General features: G+C 43.5%; 1 protein-coding gene across 1 annotated transcript in view; it reads left to right on the top strand.

The window, feature by feature from the left end:
- Positions 1-14,840, top strand: part of LOC126470203 (glucose dehydrogenase [FAD, quinone]-like) — a 66,509-nt gene extending 51,669 nt beyond the window's left edge. The window contains exon 3 of the mRNA XM_050097914.1: positions 14,502-14,840. Coding sequence (XP_049953871.1) covers positions 14,502-14,840 — 339 coding nt within the window. The remainder of the gene's footprint in view (positions 1-14,501) is intronic.
- The last annotated feature ends 11,861 nt before the right edge of the window (positions 14,841-26,701 follow it).

Here is a 26,701-nt window from a genome sequence, read left to right as displayed (position 1 = left end):
TGATCGTCATAAAGGGGTGTACGTGGTCTGCAACTAATGTACGATGTCCTTGGCCGTCATCATGCCTTGCACGAGGTCCACTGGACCTATGGATTGCCACGTGAATGTTCCACAGAGCACCATGGAGCCGCCGCCAGCTTGACTGAACCCCGCAGTACAGGTGACGAAGAGCTGTTCCCCTGCAAGGCACTGATTCGTGCTCTCCCATCGGCGTGATGAAGAACGTATCGGGACACATTAGTCCATGCAACGCCCTGTCACTGTGCCAGCGTCCATTGCCGGTGGCCACGTGCACATTCCAGTCGTAGTTGCCGATGTCGTGGTGTTAATGACGGCATAAACATGGGTCGTCGGCTGCGGAGGCCCATCGTTAGGAGCGTTCCGTACACTGTGTGTTCAGACACGCTTGTACTCTCCCCACCATTATAACCTTTCCTGTTTTACCTATCTACCCCGCCTACAACATTATACATCTGTAATGAGAAGTGGCCAACCAAACCCACGACGTCTGGGCGCGGTTTCACCTTGGCTTCCCCACGCGTTGAAGACACTCACCACAGCATTTTTTGGACATCCAACAAGTCGTGCACTTTCCTAAATGCTCGTGACGAGCCTGCGGGCCATCACAGTCAGTCCTCGGTCAGACTCCACATTTTACTCACGCTCGCTGATATTACATTACAGTCATTCCTCACCAGGTGACTCTGATACCACAAGGACGGGTTTATATCGACAGTAGGTCGGTGGTCATAATGTTCTGGCAGATCGTTGTAGATTATGTCTGATTCATATTCGAAGAGCTTGAATATTTGAACACATATCTACATTTGCGTGTTTCGTAAATATTCCGTAATTACTCGTTCCCATTTCTGGTACCTCGTATGGTGTTGAATATTTATTCTGTGACGAAAATATTTCACATATACAGGCTGTTTTGCAATTCTTATTATACGCTTCTATCAATTTGAGAGAGATGGGGAACCCGTGGCGTATAAGCGTTCTGAACATTGCTCACAAAATCTATAGTAGAATATTAAATGAAAGGCTACGAAATAGTCGGATATAATTTAAATGAATGAACAAACAGGTTTCCGAAAGGAAAGGTCACATATAAACGATGTTTTTGCAGTGAAACGGGCAACACAAAACAGACGAGAATTTAATCTGGATACTCAAACAGCATTTGTGGATCATGAAAGAACGTTTGCCACAACTCAGCTGCAATCGCAAAAACTCTACATAAGGACACCACTATTAGAATTGACACGGGTAAAGAGATAACGCTAGGGTGTAGCTTATCAACAACATTCAATATCTCTGTAGACGATTTGGTCAGAGAATGGGAAAAATAAATGATAGGAGGAATAAATGTATTCATACGCTATTATACGCGGATGATCAAGTTATCATACTATATGCTGTTGTTATTGTTGTTGTTGTGGTCTTCAGTCCTGAGACTGGTTTGATGCAGCTCTCCATGCTACTCTATCCTGTGCAAGCTTCTTCATCTCCTAGTACTTACTGCAACCTACATCCTTCTGAATCTGCTTAGTGTATTCATCTCTTGGACTCCCTCTACGATTTTTACCCTCCACGATGTCCTCCAGTGCTAAATTTGTGATCCCTTGATGCCTCAGAACATGTCCTACCAACTAGTCCCTTCTTCTTGTCAAGTTGTGCCATAAACTCCTCTTCCCCCAATTCTATTCAATACCTCCTCATTAGTTATGTGATCTACCCATCTAATCTTCATCATTCTTCTGTAGCACCACATTTCGAAACCTTCTATTCTCTTCTTGTCCAAACTATTTATCGTCCATGTTTCACTTCCATACATGGCTACACTCCATACAAATACTTTCAGAAACGACTTCCTGACACTTAAATCAATACTCGAAGTTAACAAATTTCTCTTCTTCAGAAACACTTTCCTTGCCATTGTCAGTCTACATTTAATATCCTCTCTACTTCGACCATCATCAGTTATTTTGCTCCCCAAATAGCAAAACTCCTTTACTACTTTAAGTGTCTCATTTCCTAATCTAATTCCCTCAGTATCACCCGACTTAATTCGACTACGTTCAATTATCCTCATTTTTCTTTTGTTCGTGTTCATCTTATATCCTCCTTTCAAGACACTTTCCATTCCGTTCAACTCTCTTCCAAGTCCTTTGCTTTCTCTGACAGAATTACAATGCCATCGGCGAACCTCAAACTTTTTATTTCTTCTCCATGGATTTTAATACCTACTCCGAATTTTTCTTCTGTTTCCTTTACTGCTTGCTCAATATACAGGTTGAATAACATCGGGGAAAAAAATGGTTCAAATGGCTCTGAGCACTATGGGACTCAACTGCTGAGGTCATTAGTCCCCTAGAACTTAGAACTAGTTAAACCTAACTAACCTAAGGACATCACACACATCCATGCCCGAGGCAGGATTCGAACCTGCGACCGTAGCGATCTTGCGGTTCTAGACTGCAGCGCCTTTAACCGCACGGCCACTTCGGCCGGCGAACATCGGGGAGAGGCTACAACCCTTACTCCCTTCCCTACCACTGCTTCCCTTTCATGTCCCTCGACTCTCATAACTGCCATCTGGTTTCTGTACAAATTGTAAATAGCCTTTCGCTCCCTGTATTTTACCCCTGTCACCTTTAGAATTTGAAAGAGGGTATTCCAGTCAACATTGTCAAAAGCTTTCTCTAAGTCTACAAATGCTAGAAACGTAGGTTTGCCTCTCCTTAATCTTCCTTCTAAGATAAGTCGTAAGGTCAGTATTGCCTCACGCGTTCCAATATTTCTACGGAATCCAAAGTGATCTTCCCCAAGGTCGTCTTCTACCAGTTTTTCCATTTGTCTGTAAAGAATTCGCGTTAGTATTTTGCAGCTGTGGCTTATTAAACTGATTGTTAGGTAATTTTCACATCTGTCAACACCTGCTCTCTTTGGGATTGGTATTATTATATTCTTCTTGAAGTCTGAGCGTATTTCGCCTGTCTCATACATCTTGCTCACCAGATTGTAGAGTTTTGTCAGGACTGGCTCTCCCAAGGCCGCCAGTAGTTCTGATGGAATGTTGTCTACTCCCGGGGCCTTGTTTCGACTCAGGTCTTTCAGTGCTCTGTCAAACTCTTCACGCAGTATTATATCTCCCATTTCGTCTTCATCTACATTCTCTTCCATTTCCAGAATATTATCATGAAGTACGTCGCCCTCGTATAGACCCTCCATATACTCCTTCCACCTTTCTGCCTTCCCTTCGTTGCTTAGAACTGGGTTTCCAACTGAGCTCTTGATATTCATACAAGTGGTTCTCTCTCCAAATGTCTCTTTAATTTTCCTGTAGGCAGTATCTATCTTACCCCTAGTGAGATAAGCCTCTACATCCTTACATTTGTCCTCTAGCCATCCCTGCTTAGCCATTTTGCACTTCCTGTCGATCTCATTTTTGAGACGTTTGTATTCCTTTTTGCCTGCTTCACTTACTGCATTTTTATATTTTCTCGTTTCATCAATTAAATTCAATATTTCTTCTGTTACCCAAGGATTTCTACTAGCCCTCGTCTTTTTACCTACTTGATCCTCTGCTGCCTTCACTACTTCATCCCTCAGAGCTACCCATTCTTCTTGTATTGTGTTTCTTTCCCCCATTTGTGACAATTGTTCCCTTATGCTCTCTCTGAAACTCTGTAATACAATATAGTGAAGATAAATTATAAATGGCACTACATAAACTAAATGAGATAGGTGCAAGCTACAATCTGATAATATCTACCAATAAAACTAAAATTATGGCCTTTCTAGGTATTCACCTAATATTAATAAAAATAATCCTCAATAATAAAACGGTAGAAAAGGGAGCCCACTTCAAATATTTATGATGCGACATATGATATGATTAAAATACAGATATAGAGAAGAAAACTAATACTTACCAGTGTACATGTGGCGCAATAAGGAGATCGCTTAAGAATAAAACAAGAAAAAGCACATAGCTAACATTTTATGAAGTCATCTCAGTTCCAACGTTGTTATATGGGACAGAAAGTTTGACGCCGAAAAATTTAGATTTATGGCAACTAGAACCATCAGAAATGAAATTTCTAAGATCTATGAAAGACTATTACGGAAGAAAAAATTAGAAAACAGGTAATAAGGGAACGTTACGGAGGAAACCAATAGCGAGAAAGGCACTCTTATACAAAAGAAATACCGAGAGAGCATGTACTTCGTACACCGCCACAAAACCTTCTTAAACTAGCAATGGATTATAGATGATGGAGCAAGGCTAGTGTGTGAAGAGCGAGGATGAGATGGTGAGGCCAGAGCAGGCCCTAGATCGAAACCTAGATTGGAAGAAGAAGGAGATAACGTATATCCGGAAACGGAAGGTTGTGATATAAAATAATTTTGAAGATCGAATCACATTCAAATCTCCGTTTCACGGTGCGCACACAAACTGAGAAGAGGGTGCAGTTTCCAGTACCTATTGTAATTACAAAATTACATACCATCTTCGTTGGACTTCAACGGCTGCGAGAAACTGGCACGTTCACAACAGGGATGGTTAACTGTGGTGCTCCACGAATGCGCCGTATTGTAGACTCTGAAGAGGACGTCTTTCGTCACATAGAAGAGTTCCTGATAACGAGCATCGGAATACTGCCCACGCTAGAGGCTCCTGTAGAGCACACAGGTCGTAACTCATTGTCTCCGCTGTTTGCGTACCGTGGAGCGACTGGTTTGAAGTCTGAAAGTAAGCCGAGTTTCAAACATACTTTACGTTGAATCGGCAAATTCACGGCCATGGGTGTCTTATAAAAATTTGTTCTAGTAAGCCCCTCTACAAACATTAGAATCCTGTAATAGGAACTTAAACGTACCCTGTATATAACCAACTACTATATACATGTTAACTTCTGTAATATCACACCGCGGTACACAGGTAAGCAGACTTAAGACATGCGAGTCTGCATAGCCGGGAATACATCAGACGGTGACTGTTATGGTCACATTCAATTAATGCGATTGCACCCCGTTGACAATTACGAGCCCGCATCTCGTGGTCGTGCGGTAGCGTTCTCGCTTCCCACGCCCGGGTTCCCGGGTTCGATTCCCGGCGGGGTCAACATGAGCATTCTTCTAGTGCAGCAATAATGAATGACCGTCGAACTTGAACCTCAGTCGTTCTACAGGTATGTACACGATGAAATATTGCACTGAATGAAAATGTGATTTCGTTAGTTATCAAAACTAATGGAATACTTTATTTCTTACAGAATGCCATCAGGGGGATAATAGGTGTACTGCTAATGATTCCAACGTCGTCCGCCAACAGATGGAGTAGTAGCATAAGTACCAGAGAGCCATCTGTGTCTACCATTTAATAGGGAATGCTCACAGCGAGAAGGCTCGGTGTGGAGCAAATGTGTGAAGCAAGCGGGCAAACACGCCACTGAGTGAACGCGTACTTCCTACAGGCAACTGAGCAAGTTTGAAAGGGGTCAGACTGCGGCCTTCCGAGTGGCGCCTTGGTCCTTTGGAGAAATGCCACAAACTTTGGCGCGAGTTCTGCAGCGGTCCTGGTATCAGTAGTCACGTGGACATTCTGACCCGTAGACGAAGTTCTGGACGTTCATGCAGCACTTGGTTCAAATGGCTCTGAGCACTTTGGGACGTAACTTCTAAGGTCATCAGCCCCCTAGAACTTAGAACTACTTAAACCGAACTAACCTACGGACATCACACACATCCATGCCGAGGCAGGATTCGAACCTGCGACCGTAGCGGTCTCGTGGTTCCAGAGTGAAGCGCAAGTGATGGTCATTTGTGCGTACGACGAAGACAGGGTGAGCGCTGTCTCGTAGAGTGCATTCGTCCAAACACACTGCCCCCACCCAGGCCTTATTGTCTGGGGCGCAATAAGCTACAAATCTCGCTCACTTTTGGTTCTGGAGGACACGCTATCCACCGCTCGGCACGATCAGAGTATTGTTAGAACCGTTCTCTTGCCGCTCTTGCAGCAGGAAGGTGATGTGCTGTTCCAGCAGGATAACGCTCGCCCACAAAGTGCCCGTGGAACCCAACGTGCTCTGAAAGATGTTCAGAAGCTTCCCTGGCCAGCACGATATCTGGACCCGTCGCCAAGCGAGCACGTGTGCGACATGATGGGACGAGAAGTGACTCGTGCAATTCGCCAACCTACAACTGCCACAGAACTACGTGAAGAGGTCGGGCAGGCGTGGCATAACGTACCCCAGGACAGTATTCGCCATCTGTGCGATCGAGCGCGATGCCACGGCCAGCGCCTGCATTTCCGCCTGTGGAGTCAACACCAAATACTGATATGGGTGTTTCAGCATGGGTCGGTGCTTTGCACCTCAGATCCGCTTGTGCTATTGATCTGTAAACGTAATCATTTCATGTTCTCCACGTGCACTGCTGCAACAGTATATCTAGAGTGAATTGGAAACCTCTGAAAAAGTGTACAAATTTTTTTTCCGGCAGTGACTGTACGGTATACTGTGCAACAGAGCGCGATAACGAAGGAAACCTATGAAATTCTATTAGTAGGCAATAACAAACTTGTGAAAATCAGAGCAGAAAAATAGGTTCTGGTTCGTACCGAACGTATAGGAGATTGGGAAAATGAAAAAAAAATTGCTAAAATGACACACTTTTAAAGTGGGAAGACAGCCATACAGTGTAAATCTACTTACAAATTGGCACTTACTTCTGTGATAACGTATGTAGGCTCATGGTTACTCGAAAGATTAGGGAACTAATTTCCTTGGTTGTTCTACAGTTTATTCTGGTGCTTACTAGAAATTCACCTCTGACAGTGCTTCGAAAAATGTGAAGTCACAACATTGTTTGGATTATACATTAAACTCTCAGTGTTCCTAAAACTAGATCAATTCGTTTTTCAGTAGACTGGAGGCAGAAAAAGGTACACGATACCTGCTCTGTTAAAACACTATGGAGTTCAAGCAATACTTCTCTTTGATAATAGATTATTGCATCTCAAAACATTCCACAACCAACGGCATGTCATTCATGTAGGGATCGGAGGAAGAAGATAAAAAAGCTTATTTACTTTACTATCCATATGAATGGATATTCATTCCGTAGAATGAGTAGTTTACAACAGAAAGAGAATAACGTTTGAAAAGTCCTTTGCAGAAGAAGCAGTGTATGTTTTACAGTGAATTCCAGATTGCTGAAACAAATACGACAGTTAATCTTCGAATTAAAGGGAGATATGATACTTTGTGAAGAGTTTGACAGAGCACTGAAAGATCTAAGTCGAAACAAGACCCCGGGAGTAGACAACATTCCATTAGCACTACTGATAGCCTTGAGAGAGCCATCCCTGACAAAACACAGCCATCTGGTGAGCAAGATGTATGAGACAGGCACTACAAGAAACGTGTAATATAATAATTTCAACCCCAAAGAAAGCAGGTGCTGGCAGATGTGAAAATTACCGAACTATCAGTTTAATAAGACACACCTGCAAAAGACTGACAGGAATTCTTTACAGAGAGTGAGACAGGGTTGTAGCCTATCCCCGATGTTATTCAATCTGTATATTGAGCAAGCAGTAAAGGAAACAGAAGAAAAATTCGGAGTAGGTATTAAAATCCATGCAGAAGAAATAAAAACTTTGCGGTTCGCCGATGACATTGTAATTCTGTCAGAGACAGCAAAGGACTGGAGGACCTAAGTCGAAACAAGGTCCCAGGAGTAGACAACATTCCATTAGAACTACTGACAGCCTTGGGAGAGCCAGGCCTAACAAAACTCTACCATCTAGTGAGCAAGATGTATGAGACAGGCTAAATACCCCCAGACTTCAAGAAGAATATAATAATTGCAATCTCAAAGAAAGCAGGTATTGACAGGTGTGAAAATTACAGAACTATCAGTTTAATAACCCACGGCTGCAAAATACTAACCTCGGGGAGGATGAGTTTCGATTCCGTACAAATGTTGGAAAACGTGAGGTAATACTGACCCTACTACTTATCTTAGATAATAGATTAAGGAAAGGCAAACTTACGTTTCTGGCATTTGTAGACTTGGAGAAAACTTGACAATGTTGACTGGAATACTCTCTTTAGAATTCTGAAGGTGACAGGGGTAAAATACACGGAGCGAAGGGCTATTTACAATTTGTATTAACACCAGATGACAGTTATAAGAGTCGAAGGACATGAAAGGGAAGCAGTGGTTGGGAAGGGACTGAGACAGGGCTGTAGCCTATCCCCGATGTTATTCAATCTGTATATTGATCAAGCAGTAGAGGAAACAAAAGAAAAATTCGGAGTAGGAATTAAAATACATGGAGAAGAAATACAAACCTTGAGGTTCGCCGATGACATTGTAATTCTGTCAGAGACAGCAAAGGACCTGGAAGAGCAGCTGAACGAAATGTGTCTTGAAAGGAGCATATAAGATAAACATCAACAAAAGCAAAACGAGGATAATGGAATGTAGTCGAATTAAATCGGGTGATGCTGCGGGAATTAGATTAGGAAATGAGACGCTTAAAGTAGCAAAGGAGTTTTGCTATTTGGGGAGCAAAATAACTGATGATGGTCGAAGTAGAGAGGATATAAAAATCTAGACTGGCAATGGCAAGGAAATCGTTTCTGAAGAAGAGAAATTTGTTAACATCGAGTATAGATTTAAATGTCAGGAAGTCGTTTCTGAAAGTATTTGTATGGAGTGTAGCCATGTATGGAAGTGAAACATGGACAATAAATAGTTTAGACAAGAAGAGAATAGAAGCTTTCGAAGTGTGGTGCTACAGAAGAATGCTGAAAATTAGGTGGGTAGACCACATAACTAATGAGGATGTATTGAACAGAATTGGGGAGAAGATAAATTTGTGACACAACTCGAGTAGAAGAGGGGATCGGTTGGTAGGACATGTTCTGAGGCATCAAGGGATCAACGATTTAGTATTGGAGGGCAGCGTGGAGGGTAAAAATCGTAGAGGGAGACCAAGAGATGAATACACTAAACAGATTCAGAAGGATGTAGGTTGCAGTAGGTACTGGGAGATGAAGAAGCTTGCACAGGATAGAGTAGCATGGAGGGCTGCATCAAACCTGTCTCTGGACTGAAGACCACAACAACAAGAATCTGCGAACGAGTCTGATAGGCTACTGACGGCAGAGACTACGTAAACTGGTCGCAGGATAGGGCCCCAACGGCGAGACTGTCCAACAGTACCTTTATTTCCGTCAACGATCTTTCCTTTTTAAACCTTTCAGTTAGATGACATTCTTCATTCCACTGTAGAAGCTGGCTTCCCAAAGAGTCGTCAGGCGCATTTTGCCAGGTGCTTTGACAATATCCACTATTTCGGTTTTGAAACAAGTATAGCTTCTTACATCTTTCATCCCCAGTATTAACCGAAAGCGTCGGTTTGTTTAGCGTTACAAACATAATGACTTTTGTGCCGAGTTTTACTTGCTCATTCGTCTTTTTCCGATCTGTATTAACCTTTTTGCTATATGTATTAACGGGGACGGTAAAACACGAACAACAAACCATCTCCAGCAGTGACTGCATGGTAGTAGGAATCAGCACGGGCCATGGCGATGCTGTCGCAGTGGAGGTATTGCCAAATCTTCGTGTTTCACTCTCCCGGTTAATACGTGCCGAGAAATATCGCACTAGACTAATTTGGGACCGCTGTATCGTATCGCCACATAAAATTCCAGTTTAACAATGCTTTTTGTGTAACAGGAAACAAACCGATACTTTTCGTTGACATAGGACGTGGCATGGAAACACATTTGGACTGACTCCATTTAAACATTGCAAAAGCGAAATTGAAAATAGCTGCCGAAACCCCAGAGAAAATGCAACTGACGACTCTTCGGAGGCACACCATGTATGAGAAAAGGTGATCCGTTTTTGACTACACCTTCGAATCCTTTCTTTTCCCCTACAAAATCTTCTGTGTCTATGTGCACCCACATCACTTGCCAATCACCTTCTTTTGACAAACTTTTCGCAAGTACATATGCCTTTTCCCTTTCTGTAGTAAGTATTTTTCTTACTAGTTCGCCCGCATCTCGTGGTCGTGCGGTAGCGTTCTCGCTTCCCACGCCCGGGTTCCCGGGTTCGATTCCCGGCGGGGTCAGGGATTTTCTCTGCCTCGTGATGGCTGGGTGTTGTGTGCTGTCCTTAGGTTAGTTAGGTTTAAGTAGTTCTAAGTTCTAGGGGACTGATGACCATAGATGTTAAGTCCCATAGTGCTCAGAGCCATTTGAACCATTTTTCTTACTAGTTCAGAATCGATAACAGCACACCAAGATATTTTGGAAATAAATAATTATGAAAATGATATCCAGTAACAGTGTTTCTGAGCTATATGTGTATCGCAGCCTTCTCTCTTTACTAGCGTCTATCGCGACGTACGAGTCCGCTGTTTTCATAATTTGACAAGCAGGATGGCCTTTCTGTCACCTCAGTCGTCAGTTACACTAATCGAGGGAAGAAGTGTGCACCATCCGTTTGAGAATCGTGTAAACTTCGTTTTGTATGTTAACATGCTTAACTGTTTTTGTGTCGCCCACTATGAGCTGGTGTTTGGACAGCAGCTATGTATTTGTCCAAACGAGCGTGGAAAACCGCCGAATATCCACAGTCTCGCTGGCTGGAATTCTACGCAAACGGTTATTAATACCCCACGTAAGATACGATTCCGGTCACGCTCGCCTCCCTATCTCACAAGCTGGTACGCTGCACGTCAACTTACACGGCCAGGTCAGGCTATTTATCGTTCTGCGTTAAAGTATCTACTGTCGCGTATGTGCTAGCTCGACTGGTAAGTCCCTTCCGCTACAATATATAAGTCAAACAGAGTTCTCATCTGAAATACGACGTAATTCGAGTTTAGGACTATCAATGATTAAACTCACTTTGTTTGCTCTATAAGTTAAAAGGAATGAATGCCTTAATGCCACTGTTGATCTTGTGCATAAATTGAGCTGGTTCAGTGAACAGCTGAATTCCTGGTCATATCAGATCATCAGGGAAGACATGAAGAGAGTGACTCGTTTTCCGTATCCTGGACAGGCTGAAAGTACGAAGATTATTTGCAGAATACATTTTCAGTGTGGCAACAAACATTTACAAGTCCATTTATTGCTTAGAAAGTGGATGTGTATTTGTAAGCGTAGAAGAACGTTCAGGTGGGTCATTCACTTAAAAAGCGAACAGGAGCATCGTGTCAACTGAGCCAAAGAATCCTGACTTTACTGGTACCATATTTGCCGATATTGCGCGTGATTTGAACGCTACCTACGATTTAGAGTGTACAATCGCCTACGAGTCATTAAACTTGTGATAGTAGGTTACTCAGTCAACTAACCTATAAACACAAAAAGTAGTATTTCGAAAGGTCGAAACTACATTTAAGACATTTTGAAAGGAATGAAAAGACGTCCTCACCCTCATAATAACTGTTGATGAGACGTGGATCCATCACTACGAAGCACAGAGTAAGCAGCAGAGCACGGTGTAGAGACATCCACATTCACCTACAGTAAGAGTCAAGCTTCTGCAGGGACGTTGGTGATGGCGTATTGGAATATGAAATATCCACTACTGGTTGATTACACTCCTAAAGGTCAAACAGCGAAGAATGACAGCTTCTGAGATCTACTGCGAGACCTGAACCCCAATACAAGAACGAACGGGACAGTGTAGCTTTGAAAAGATGTAATTTGGTTCAGGATAATAGCTATCTTCACAAGCCTGGAATAACAATCCAAAGAATCCAAGATCTCGGTATTGAGCTGGGAGATCACCTACCGTACAGACCTGACCAAGCCCCAAGTGATTTTCACATATTTTATCTAACCAAGGAGCAACGACGCGAAGCAAAATTTTCGTCATAAGACGAAGTTATGGAGGCGATGCGCATTGCACCACGACTGGATGCTGTTTACCAATTTTATATTTTAACCATCATCTTCTTCTTCCTTCCTTCCTTTCTTCCTTTCTAGGCTAAAGCCTGTTTCCTTCTGTACCCCTCAGTCTACCCTGAGGGTGTCGCTCCATTTTCTCCTTGGACACAATATATTTCTTTCACCAGCTGGTAATTTATTTCTTACGATTTTCACAATCTTCCTTTCATCCATCTTGTGTAGGTGTTCGTTCCATTCATGCTTTTCTAATGATTTCACATCTGTCTCGCAGTGTCTTCTTAGTAATCCTTCAGAGAATTTTCATTTCCGAGATTTCCAACAGCCATTTTGTTTTTGATGTATCATAGATGTACCAAAGAAATTGCTACATCTGCCTAATATCGTGTAGGGCCCCCGCAAGCAAGCAGAAGTGCCGCAACACGAAATAGCATGGACTCGACTAATGTCTTAAGTAGTGCTGAAGGGAACTGAAACCATGAATCCTGAAGGACTGTCCATAAATCCATAAGAGTACGAGGGGGTGAAGAGCTCTTCTGAACAGCACGTTGCAAGACATCCAAGATATGCTCATTAACGTTCATGTCTGGGGAATTTGGTGACCAGCGCTAGTGTTTTAACGCAGAAGAGTGCTCCTGGAGCCATTCTGTAGCAATTCTGGACATGTGGGGTGTCGCATTGTCCTGCTGGAATTGGCCAAGTCAATCGCAGTGCGCAATAGACATCAATGGGTGTAGGTAACCAGACAGGATGTTTATGTATCTGTCACCTGTCAGAGTTGTATCTAGACGTAACAAGGGTTCCGTATCACTCCAACAGCACATGTCCCACAGCATTACAGAGCCTGCACCAGCTGAACAGTCTCCTGCTGACATGCAGGGTCCACGGATTCATGAGGTTGTCTCCAGACCCGTACACGTCCATGCGCTCTAACCAATTTGAAGCGAGACACGTCCGATCAGGCAGCATGTTTCCAGTCATCAACAGTCCAATGGTGGTGTCGACAGGCCCAGGCGAGGCGCAAAGCTTTGAGTCATGCAGTCATCAAGGGTACAAGAGTGGGCCTTCGGCTCCGAAAGACCATATCGATGAAGCTTCGGTGAATGGTTCGCACGCTAACACGCATTGAAATCTGCAGCAATTTGCGGAAGGGTTGCACTTCTGTTATGTCGAACGATTCGCTTCAGTAATCGTCGGTCCCGTTCCAGTAGGGTCTTTCTCCGGCCGCAGAGATGTCGGAGATTTGATGTTTTACCGGATTCCTGATACTCACAGTCCTCTCGCGAAATGGTCCTACGGGAAAATCCCCACTTGATCGCTACCTCGGAGATGCTGTGTTCTATCGCTCGTGCGCCGGCTGTAACACCACGTTCAAACTCACTTATATCTCGATAACTTGCGACAGATACTTTTTGTATTATACAGGCGCTACCGACCGCAGTGGCGTATTCTGTTTGTTTAGATGTCTCTGTATTTGAATTCGCATGCCTATACCAGTTTCTTTGGTGCTTCAGTGTATATGCTTCTTTTTCTAGTACCGTTTAGACACCCTGAACTTTATTTGCTTTTGCTACTTGTTCTCTGACTTGCTCTCGACGTTTCCATTCCTGGACAGTTCAATACCAAGATACTTAAATGTCATGTTTCCGTCTACCTCTAGTTGTACCTAACTGGATCCACAGATTTGGTCCTACGTGTTGGATGTTTGTGTGGATATGACCCTATTTATAATAAAATTATAAACGTCAAGAATAAATTTTAAGACAAATTAGAGAAGTCTTGCATTACAGAAGTATAATAACGACGACTGGTACTTACTAATGTACCATCGCCGTTTTTACAATTGTCGGCATAGATCCATGTGTCAAAAATAAAATATAGCCCTAGAATTAGGGTTTGTCACGTTAATATAGAGTAGCTCATGGATCTCGCGGAGCTCACAACCGACTGAGTGTAATCGGCGAACGTAGTTACTCTGAAAACAGGGTAGGTGTCGTTCGTGCCGAGAAACATGTGCCAATTGGCGCACAAAGGCAACGTGTAAATTATTAGTACTAATAACGTCCTTAGGTAGAGTAACAATAAAAAACGGAAGGAAATAAACACTCTCTTTATAATAGTATGGGAGCATTGGTGCAAATAATGTAGTTATACATCAAAACAGTCAGGTGGCCACTGGGCGTAAGTTTCTTGGCGTATGCGTTCATTGCCCTTAGGTTACCTTCTGAAGAAGACAAATTTATATTTGTCGAAACGTAGGTAAAGAATTTCTTTATCCATTGCAACTGTTCGGCTGTTTATAATTTTATTACGTGAAACCGTTGCTGTTGTGCAGTTATGTTTAAAATATTGACCCTGTTTATGTTTCCGGTTACCACGTTTAATATGTGTAGAATTGCGTGCGGATTACCTTCACTGTCTGCTAGCAGAAGTGCATCATCGTCACTATATATCGCAGAGTTCTCTCTCTTCTTGTTTAGGTTTAGTTGCGGTGGTTAGTCGGTGAGCGATGTCGGAGCACTGTTTGCAGCAGCTACGGCGCTGTTACAGGCGGCGTCGCTGGGGGAGTCGGGCCCGCTGCGTCGCTTCCGCAGCCGGCTGCTGCGAGTGCCGGCGCCGGGCTGCGAGCGGGAGACCTTCGGCTCGGACGGCTACTGGGCGTGCGCGGTGCGCCAGCTGGCCTTCAACCTGCACCACCAGGCGGGCACCTGCGCCATGGGCGGCGTCGTCGACAGCCGGCTGCGCCTGCTCGGCGTGCGGGGCGCGCGCGTCGTCGACGCCTCCGTCACGCCCACCGTGCCCTCGGGACACACCGCCGCGCCCGTCTACATGATCGCCGAGAAGGCCGCCGACATGATCAAGCAGGACTGGGGGCAGCCCATCCAGTAGCTCCCTCCAAAAGACCACCCGTCACCAAATTTCGTGATACAAACCAGACGCTCCCATACAGCATTTTGCCAAATATCGGACTGGTGCATGTCGCGCTATTGCGTCTAAAACATTCCTCCTGCAGACTACCATCTGTAAATTGTGAACTACTCTCGAAGAAACTATTCTACTTCCTTGACAGTACGCAAAAGTTTCCTTAGTTGATATTCGAGTGTAGAACAAACTGGATCGATAACAATCAGTTTTAACGACTGTGTTCCAATAACATCTTCTCAGTTTGCAAGCCGCTTCACTCCAATTAAAAAACTCGAGCTTTCGATAGTTGTGTCTGCCATCGACTTTCTTTCTTTCTTGGGGCCTGTGTCCCGCTCCAACGCGGGGTCGGCTCTGTTAGTACGGATTTTTCAGTGTTAATGGCAGACGCCACCCCGAACCCACCCCCCGGGACGGAAGTAGTGTACCCCAGCTGTCTGCGTCTAGTGTAAGTCAGGAAACAGTGCGAACGTTTTCAAATGTTTGTGAGGCGTGTAACTGAGGTGGAACTTGGGGACAAGCCCAGTATTCACCTAGTGGGATGTGGAAAACCGCCTAAAAACCACATTCAGGCTGGCCGGCATACCGACCCTCGTCGTTAATCGGCTGGGCGGATTCGATCCGGGGCCGGCGCGCCTACCAGAGTCCAGGAAGCAGCGCATTAGCGCTCTCGGCTACCCTAGCGAGTACTGTGTCTGCCATCGACGTCAGGAGTTAAAATCACTGACTGCCGGGGCCGACATGATTTTCTGCTAAGGAGTCTGTCATGATTAACCAGAATCACATATTTCTCTCTTACAGGGGGCGAAAAGCAGAACTTCTCTCACCGAGCGAGTTAGTGCAGTGTTAGCACTCTGGACTCGCCTTCCGAAAGACGACGGTTCAAAAAAAAGAATGGATGAAAATTGTTTGATTCAAAAATCAGTTGGATCACTTTCAGTGTACTTCGTCCTTACCCTGTTCCTGCACTGCAAATAGCTGATTTCTCCGATAGTGTCTTAGTGGGACATTGTTAGGAGTCTCAGTCCTCTAATTGCAGAGATGTCAATCGCAGCACAGCTTCCAACAGCGCCAATTAGCAGCCGCTCGGCGCTTGAGTAGCTGTCACTAGCAACAGAAACTCACAGAACTCCACCATCCCCCTCGTCCTCCCCTCCCCCTTCCACCCCCCCACCCCACCCCCCCACCCCACACCCCGTTTTTCCTTGATCGTCTATAGTTAACACAGGATCTCTTAAATGACGACCAATTTGGTTTTAGGAAAGGTAAAGGTACCAGAGGAGCTGTTCTGACGTTGCAGTTGACACTAGAAATAAGACTAAAGAAAAATCAAGACACATTTATAGGATTTGTCGCCCTGGAGAAAGCGTTCGACGTTGTCAAATGGTACAAGATGCTCTAAATTCTGAAAATAATAGCGTTACGTTATGGGGAAAGAGGCGTAATATACAGTTTGCACGAAAGCCAAGAGGGAACAATAAGAGTGAAGATCAAGAACAAAGGGCTCGGACTAAACAGGGTGAAAGACAGGGACGTTGTCTTTCCCCTTTTCCCCCCTTCTGTTCAATCTATAGACTGAAGAAGCAGTGACGGAAGTAAACGAAAGGTCCAAGAGTGGAACTAAAATTCAGGATGAAAGGATATCAATGACAAGATACAGTGACGACGCGGCTATTCTCAGAGAATGTGAAGAAGAATTACAGTATCTGTTTAATGTAATGAGTATAGAATATAAGAGTAAGTAAAAGAAAGACGAAAGTAACGAGAAGTAGCAGAAATGAGAGCAGCGAAAAGCTTAACATCAGAATTGTGGATCACGGAGTAGACGAAATTAAGGAATTCCGTTACCTATCCAGCAAAATAACCCATGCTGGACGGAGGAAGGACGACTTAAAAAAGCACACTAGACCTTGCAAAAAGAGTATTCCTGGCCAAAGGAAGTCTATTACTGTCAAACATAGGCCTTAATTGGAGGAATAAATTTCTGAGAATGTACGGTTGGAGCACAGAATTGTATGGTAATAAGATATGGCCTGTCGGAAAAGTGGGACAGAAGAGAATTGGAGAATTTGAGATGTGGTGCTACAGAAAATGTTGAAAATTCACGTGACTGATATGGTAAGAAATGAGGAGATTCTGCGCAGAGTCTAAGAGGAAAGGAGTATATGGAAAACACTGACAAGAAGAAAGGACAGAATGATAGTACATCCGTTAATACATCAGGCAATAACTTCTGTGGTTCTATAGGGGACCTGAGAGGGTATGAAGACAGAGATTGGAATACATCCAGCAGATAATTGAGGATGTAGGTTTCAAAGTGCTACTCTGAGATGAAGAGGTTGGAGCAGACGCGAAATTCGTGGTGGGATGCTTCAAACCAGAATAAAACCGTTGACAGAGTCGTCATAACAGAGACGAACGGAAACACAGCAAGAAACTTTGCGAAATGGCGTTGGAAGAGCCTGAAGACCTTGCATACTGTACTTCCTCATACGATGGGAATTGTTTCTCTACTTTCAGATAGTGAAGTATCATCTGTCATTAGTGTATCTTCGTAAAAACTGTATGGGAATTACAATACGGCTACAAAGGTGATAAAAGATAGACATAAAATTTAACCCTCCGATTAACTACACATTTGAAGGACAGGAGGTAATATTAGGTTCGTTCACATGGAAATAACTGCAATAGAAGTACGAGTTTGGTGACAGTTTTGAGACCACAAAAAGTGACTAAGTACGAATTACATAGAGCTCTTCGCCACACACACTCACAAAATTATAAAACACAATAGGAGAAACACGTCCTCACAACCAACAACCAGCGACATTATTCGAGAACAATCATAATAGCCTAGTAAAGAATCGCCCCAAAATATCAGTTTTGAAAGCAGAAATTAACATATAAATTAATAGCAATAAAATAAATACCATTAATAAGGCATAAAATAACCAGAAAGCCAATAGTGTCGTTTTATAAAAAAAGTTTTCGTTCTAAATTATATAAAGCGGTGTATTGTGAGAACTCATTATTACTTGCGTATGACAAACTGTACTAAACTACCAACTGAATTTCAGGTATTTCAGGTAGCAGACACCTACATGAACATCAATATGTGCTTTTAAAGTTCGCATTTTATTAAAATGTTTTGAATATATTGATAACAGCCCCAGAAATACATCTACTGTCATGTTACATTGAAGGGAAGCTACTGCTAGTAAAACTTTACTGGTACACGTACTGAGGGTGACCAGCTCTTCCATGTTTCCCGGGATCTCCCGTATTATAGCATTATTTTTTTAATCCTTCCGACTCTCTTATTGTCCTCTTGTTCCTCTCACAGATTTCGTCAGTGGTCGTTGTTATAATTAATATTAATTCCCTAAAGTTCTATTGATAGTTCAGTTTACCTGACCGATGTACACTATGTGATCAAAAGTATCCGGACACCCCCAAAAAACTATGTTTTTCAAATTAGGTGCATTGTGCTGCCTCCTACTGCCAGGAACTCCGTAACAGCGACCTCAGTAGCCAGTAGACATCGTGAGAGAGCAGAATGGGACGCTCGGCGGAACTCACAGACTGCGAACGTGATCAGGTGATTGGGTGTCACTTGTGTCATACGTCTGTATGCGAGATTTCCACACTCCTAAACAACCCTTTGTCCATTGCTTCTGAAGTGATAGTGAAGTGGAAACGTGAAGGGACACGTACAGCGCAAAAGCGTAGAGGGCGACCTCGTCTGTTGACTGACAGAGACCGCCGACAGTTGAAGAGGGTCGTAATGTGTAATAGACAGATATCTATCCAGACCATCACACAGGAATTCCAAATCGCATCAAGATCCGCTGCAAGTACTATGACAGTTAGGCGGAGGTAGGAAAACTTGGATTTCTTGGTCGAGCAGCTGCTCATAAGCCACACATCACGCCGGTAAATTCCAAACGACGCCTCGCTTGGTGTAAGGAGCGCAAACACTGGACGATTGAACAGTGGAAAAACGTTGTGTGTAGTGACGAATCATGATACAAAACGTGGCCATCCGATGGAAGAGAGTGGATATGGCGAATGCCCGGTGAACGTCATCTGCCAGCGTGTGTGGTATAAACAATAAAATTCGGAGTCGGTGGTGTTATGGTGTGGTTGTGTTTATCATGGATGGGGCTTGAACCCTTTGTTGTTTTTCGTGGCATTATCACAGTACAGGCATACATTGATGTTTTAAGCACCTTCTTACTTCCCATTGTTGAAGAGCAATTCGTGGATGGCGATTGCATCTTTCAACACGAACGAGCATCTGTTCATAATGTATGGCCTGTGGCGGAGTGGTTACACGACAATAACATCCCTGCAACGAACTGGTACTACAATAATTAGCCCTTATTTCATCAATGGTAATCTGAACGGCACAGCGTATGCCAAATTCCTGAGACGAATTCTTCCTCCTCTTCTGGATGAAGTTCCACTGACAACCAGAATGATTATGTCGTATCAACACGATGGATGTCCAGCTCATAATGCCTTGCGTCCACGTCGTGTTCTGAACCGAAGGTATCCCGCCAGATGGATTGAACGAGGAGGAACAGTTACTTGGCCTGCTACGTCTCCTGACCTAATGACTCCGGACATTTTTCTTTGGGGATTCATTAAAGACGTTGTCTATTGCGATATTCCAATAACTTCAGAGGACATGCAGGAACGTATCGTGCTTGCTTATAATTCTCTTCACCAGGTAACACTGGTAGCAGTAAATAATTCTTTCATTCAACGAGTGAAGAAGTGTTTCGATATCCCGGGTCACCACTTTGAGCACCATTGGATCTTCTATTCCTGGACAATGGTACAGGAGAGTCAAAGTCAATTTTGTGTTTTCTTTTTACTTGGTTTTCATTTGTTTTCTGGCAACTCCACCAAGCGGACGAGTTTGTGATCCCCGGCTCGAAATCAATGCTGTGTTATGTAATTAATAACGTTGTGTTTCAGTGAATAGTACACTGTGATACATTATTGAATAGGTATTTAGGAGAAAAAATTAATTACCGAATAAAAAATACAGGGTGCCATTTAAAAAAGTCATACCAATGTTCATATCTTTGTAAAAAACGAAGCTACAATGAACGCAATCGTGCTGATTGCTGTCCCCCTGACGGCTAAAGAACATTTGCTTGAAACGTTTTGTAATTTCCATCTGGACAAACAGTTATTTAGGGTTGTCAAGGTAAATGGGACACCCTGTGTATTGTTTCATTGACTCATTAATTCGTGGTTTAATAAAGTACCGAAAAAAGTAAACATTATTTATCATTCGTCGTTTAAAAAATGGAAGTGTTCAAAGCTAATTCTTTTTCATACTGAAGTTTAGTTAGACACTAATAATGATGATGTTGGGGCGGAGGGGGGGGGGGCATGCTAATATCTTATCGCACTCAGGGGTATTGGTCACAGAAATATTGGGAACCACTGCTTTAGATCTGCAGAAATTTTGAGAAATAACACTGCTCGAGGAAAATTGCGCTCTTCCGGAACCAAAGAACAGGAATGAGACCGAAGTGCGTCATCGAGCTGCTGGGACTTCCGCGCGGCTGCCTCAGCGCGTTATGAAGACCGCCAGGAATGCAATATGAGCCCCACCTGAGCGGCGATGTGTTCGTCAGGCAGGCGTTGGCCAAGTTCATTTTAGACTGCCTCGCTCCACCTTTACGGAAATAATTCGGCGTGACGAGAGCGAATAGACCCGTACTCTAAGGCCGCAGCTTGTGGTTCACTCGGAATGTTAGACGTGCCCACGAGGGGGAAACGAAACGGGAAATGGAGAAAATAGTATCGAACTCATTAACAATTAGATGTATGAGCTGCGAAGTAAGTTAAAAGTATTGAGTCAGGCAAACTATTCGTCATATTTCTCTGTATTTCCCAAGACAGTAACTTCGCTACCTGCTGCAGCGTCAAGGCGGGAATCCATCGTTGCCCTCTTGTGCAAAAGAAAGTACTTTGCTGTTATCCATTACCTTACTTTCATCAACTGTCAAACATATCTCTATCTTATAGATGACTGTGTTGAGTTTTTGTGTAATGCTAGGTTGTACTCAGATCAGTGTGGAATGAAAGGAACTGAATATGTGAAAGCTGGTGCTCCGTAACCGACATCTATGTACGGGGTGTTCAAAAAGTCTCTCCACAGTGCCGTATGATTGTTAGCCGCGCCTGCGTATGCCGCAGTGAATATACCGACATGGAACTCAGTGTAATACAAGTTATTAATTTATTGAATATTCATTTTTAAAAAATGGCTCTGAGTACTATGGGACTTAACATCTGAGGTCATCAATCCCCAAGAACTTAGAACTACTTAAGCATAACTAACCTAAGGACACCACACACATCCATGCCCGAGGCAGGATTCGAACCTGCGACCGTAGCGGTGGCGCGGTTCCAGACTGAAGCGCCTAAGACCGCTCGGCCACTCCGGCAGGCTATTCATTTTTACTTACAAATTTCACATTTTCACATTAAATGTTGAAAGTGTCCCCCCTGTTGTTGAAGACACAATTCAAATCGTCTAATCATGTTTCCAAATACAGAGTGTAACTTTACTTCTGAAACAGATGCAGTGAAAGTGAATATTGTAGTTATCAATTCATCGATGGATTTTGGACGGTTTTTATAGACAGTTGCTTTCGCTGCACCCCAGAAGAAAAAGTCTGGTGTTGTTAGGTCAGGCGATCGCGGAGGCCAAACTCCCTGTGAAACTATGCGATCACGAAAACCATCAGCCGGCCGGGATGGCCGAGGGGTTCTAGGTGCTACAGTCTGGAACTACGCGACCGCTACGGTGGCAGGTTCGAATCCTGCCTCGTGCTTGGCTGTGTGTGATGTCCTTAGGTTAGTTAGGTTTAAGTAGTTCTAAGTTCTACGGGACTGATGACCTCAGAAGTCATAGTGCTCAGAGCCAACCAAAACCATCGGCAAGCAGTGACATTGAAAGGCGAGCTGTATGCGCCGTTGCACCATCTTGTTGATAATAACCGTTCAGTATTTCACTTAACACAAGTTCTCCTATGAATGGACACAGAATATCACTACAGTGTAGTTGTGCGTTTATTGTTTCGCTGAAAAACCCAGGCAGGCGAACAATCATACGGCACTGCGGAGAGACTTTTTGTACACCCTGTATAAACTCCTTACTGTGTACTGTGGAAGGTATTTTGTGTACCAACGCCTTTCCCCCCCTTTTCTGTTACAGTTGCGTATGGTTCGAGGGGAGAACGCTTGCTGGTAAGTCTCCATGTGGGCTCAGATCTCTCTAATTTTATCTTCGTGGTCTTTTCGAGAGATATTCATAGGAGGAAGCAATATATTGTTTGACTTTCCTAGGAATGTTCGCTCTCGGAACACTGTGCGATGCAGAACGCCTCTCTTGCAGTGTCTGCCACTGAGTTGACTGAGCATCTCCTTGACGCTTTCGCGCTTACTAAAGGAGCCTGTTACGAAACCCGCTGCTATTCTTCGGAGCCTCTCTATTTCCTGTATCATTCCTGCCTGATAAGGATCCGATGTTGACAAACAAAACAGGAGCATTGATGGAACGAGTGTCTTGTAAGCTACCTCCTTTGTTGATGCAATACATTTCTTGAGAATTCTCACACTTGAATCTGCCTTACTGGCACTTATTTCCATGTGGTCGTTCCACTTCAAATAGTCCGTACTCATTCCCATAGATATTTTATGGAAGTAACTGCTTCAAGTGATTATTCCGCAAATCAAACGGTAAAGAGTCTTTCTGTCTTTGTATTCGAAATATTCACTATACGTTAGATTTGTATATGCTGAGAGACAATTGCCACTGCCTGCACCAAGCGTCGATACTCTGGAGGTCTTCCGGCATTTCGTTGAACTTTTCCAGCGTCGCGACTTCGCTGTGTATCCGCGAAAAGTCTCATGGAACTTCCGGCGTTACCTACTACGTCATTTATTTATATTTTGAGAAGTAATGGTCCTATAACACTGCCCTAGGGCATTATCGAATTTCCCTTTACGTCTGAATACTTCTTACAGTTCAGAATGAACTGCTCTGTTCTGTTTGCAAGAAACTCTTCAGTCCAGTCACACAGTCGGCCTGATATTCCGTACGTTCGTATTTTGTTTAATAGGCGGCAGTGCGGAAATGCATCGAACGCCTTCCAGAAGTCAAGGAACATGGTATCCACCTACGCGTTTGTATCTGCTGCTCTCCGTGTCTCAAGGACGAAAGAGAGCGAGCTAGGTGTCACACGATCGTTATTTTCGGAACCCACGTTGGTTCAAAAAATGGCTCTGAGCACTATGGGACTCAACTGCTGAGGTCATTAGTCCCCTAGAACTTAGAACTAGTTAAACCTAACTAACCTAAGGACATCACACACATTCATGCCCGAGGCAGGATTCGAACCTGCGACCGTAGCGGTCTCGCGGTTCCAGACTGCAGCGCCAGAAGCGCGCGGCCACTTCGGCCGGCACGTTGTTTCCTTTCACGGATATTTCCGCTTGCACAAATAATATAATACGAGGGAATACAATTTTTTCCAAAATTCTACAACAGGCCGACGTCAGATATATAGGCCTGTAATTTCGTGCTCATTTTCGACAACCCTTTTTGGAAACGGGATTGACCTGAGTTTTTTCCAATCACTAGGAACGCTTCGCTCCTCAAGAGACCCACGATGCATTACTACTAGAAAGGGGGCAAGTTTGTTGGCATACCATGTGTAGAATCGAACTGGCGTCCCGTGAGGTCCAGTGGTCTTTCCTCTGTTAAAGATTTCAATTGCTTTTCTATTCCTTGGTCACTTATTTCGATATCTGTCACTACAGTGGGATCTGCACCAAACAGTACACCACGCCGCAAGTCCTCATTTGTAACCATAACCATCACAGCGCCATAGACGTCGACAAGATTGCGACGATGTTTCGTATTTAATCCCCATTGTTGCCAAACAGTTTACAAACGAGTAACTTCACATTACGATATTTTTCTACTTTTCATTCTAATACTGTAGGTGGTTTTTTCAAAAAGCCTGGAATCAACCAAGATTCACATCATTGCCTTTAAAACGCAATTTTCTGTGCTTTCCATCAATCATTACACATGAACAATGGTGTGGTTTCTTTAAGAGGGTCAGATGTGACGTCTTTGCATATCTTTGGCCAGTTAAGCCCATAATGAAGAGCGGCAGATTTGCTTTATCGTTGCGTCGACGACACGGTCATTAGACGCAAAGCACAAGCTCGAATTGACAAAATATGAAGGCTACTGATGGTACGCTTTCAGAGGGAACATCCTGGACTTCGAATAGTGCAAGAGATGGTTTCACTCAATGTGACACGCTTGTGTGAGACGGTAAATTACTATACCAAGATAAGTTGTGAATGCATTGCATTTTAAAAATATCTAAAAGTTCATTATATCTTTCAGATTTAGGTTATCGAGGCCGAGACATAAGTGCTTCAAAGAATAACTGATGTACATTCCCAGAATAGCCAAACCACAAAACTGCTTCCAGATCCATAAAATAAGGGAAACTACAATAGTTCAGTGTTCATGAACGCCTACGCTGAGAAAAAGAATTAAAGAGCCACTTTTTGAAATCCCGTCGTTTCCCCGTATTGTGACACGGCAGTGTAAAATTTGGCTGAAAGATGCCCACAACCTTCATCTGTAACGGTACAAAAGCGTGACGCGCTGCGCCGTCATCCTCGGGTTCGGAAACACTTCAGACGCTAAGGTGTGGACAAAAAACGGCCAGAGCTCAGAAGTTCACATGAGGTGTAAGATCATCAAATTTCACCATAGTTCTGCTCAATGCCACCGTGACATGTCACTCAATGGGAAGACCATCACACTGTTACACCTCTGGTTTCTTTTTTTTTCAAAACTGACGCATAACTAATATAAAATCAGAATATAAAAACCCATTAGATCATAAAAATTAATCAACACCAGAAATGAAATACATCATTGTACCATTGATTGCTAGTAGTTAATTATCTTAATTTAGATATTTATTTGGACTTGAAGCTCTTTGGAAGCACACTGGGATGAGCTGCCACCACCTGGCGACCAGCAAGGCTCCGTCGCAGGATATGGGGACCATCTACAGGGGAACTCTCAGAAGGATGTACCAGATGGGCTCCAGGTCTACACCACTTACTTGACCAGACTTTCCTTCTGAGCTGCAGCAACTGGACGCTAGGAAGCCCCAGAGGCAACATAGATATGATTACCCATGGCATGTTTTTTTATATGACTTGAAGGTGGAAAGAGGAGAAATACTGTGTGGAAAGAGGAGAAATACTGTGTTGAGCAAGGTTCAGGAAAAGCACTATTGCGAATAAACAACTAACATCTAGAAAATAAAGTGAGAACCCTCAGTCTGGGACTGCTTAGTAAGTGTGGGTTTCCTCTGAAAGTCAGGTCCACGAAAACGATAAGATGATTCAATATAAGAACAGCCAGGATTGGGTAATTTAAATAAACTGGAAGTTTGAGAAAGAAACTCGACTGTGCTTTCGAGATTCTGCTTCACTGCCCACAGAATGAGATAGAAAAAGAGAGGGATGCCTTTTTCCAGCACTACAGCATCTTTAAGGAATATTTTTGTTGGTCGGCACCCAGAATATCCGTAGCCCAGCACAAAAAAGAAAGAACGCAAATCTCAGAAATAGGGGTCTTTCTTTTAGTAGCCAGTCATTAGAAAATTATTTCGTCTCCAGGAACCTTCACTGTCAGACTACTGTGAGACGGAGCCGTGACGGCAAGACGATTCGCATTTTTATAGAATTACAATAATGTCAAACTTCACTCTGATGGCTTGCTTTGAAATTTGATTGATCTGTTTGCTTCCAATTCTGGTCAAATGTGCAACGCATTCTTCTTTCTAGTAGCCCTACCATCTGTTTTTCATACAAAAATAACGACAATCACGGTACAACTTTGCGACTGCAGTTGTTTCATTTTTACATGCGATCATTAGAACGTTACACAGACCTTTTAGCCATATATGCCAAATTTTTACTTCAGAAATACTAGCACTTGCTAGATAATTACTTTAGCACCATAAAACGAATTAATTGTGATTCTTGTCACATTTTGCACTCACTGCACTCACTGAATTCCTAATTCATTATTTTGGAGAGTGACTAATTGATTCACATCAGATAATAAGGCCAATTAGAATACATTCAGACAAGACGACTCGAAGTCCCATTACAATACCCCACCCTTAACGACATCTCGAATCTTGTCATGATGCCATTGCGAAGGAGGTCAGACCCATGACACCCAGCTTTGAAATCGCAGTTTACTACTGGGTGCCTGAAGAAACATTTCAGACACACTGTCGTTCAGAATAGACCTAGAAAGACCTCAGTGTGTTTCATAGGGCGTCAATCCCACCACCTTCCCTTGGAGCATTCTTTTCGTGGCCGAAAATGAACGGCGTTTTCACAACCTTGAACACTGCTGATTCCACCCTAGACGATTCACCTCATCTCTAATGACATTTTGTGGCTGCAGTTCCACTGAACGTGATCTGACGCCTTTGATATGTAACAAAACTGCAATTTATGCAGTGTTACACGGCGTGGAACCTCTAGGAACTATTCAGAACCATTCGACGAAACTCGAACATGATAGAAAGCAGCAATGGTTGTTTGTGTTTTTGCAGCCTTCCTATTTCGAGGCTTCTTGTGGCTTGGTCATGGAGGGTTGTGACATTGACAGATACATGAATGAAATGGAAAAGGGCCCCTACTAGACCTCCCTGCACAGCAACACCCTCGGTACCACAAGT

Source organism: Schistocerca serialis, chromosome 1 (assembly GCF_023864345.2).
Source record: "Schistocerca serialis cubense isolate TAMUIC-IGC-003099 chromosome 1, iqSchSeri2.2, whole genome shotgun sequence".
NCBI lineage: Eukaryota > Metazoa > Arthropoda > Insecta > Orthoptera > Acrididae > Schistocerca > Schistocerca serialis.
Note: the sequence above shows the minus strand (reverse complement) of the source record. Positions and strands in the feature narration are given on the sequence as shown.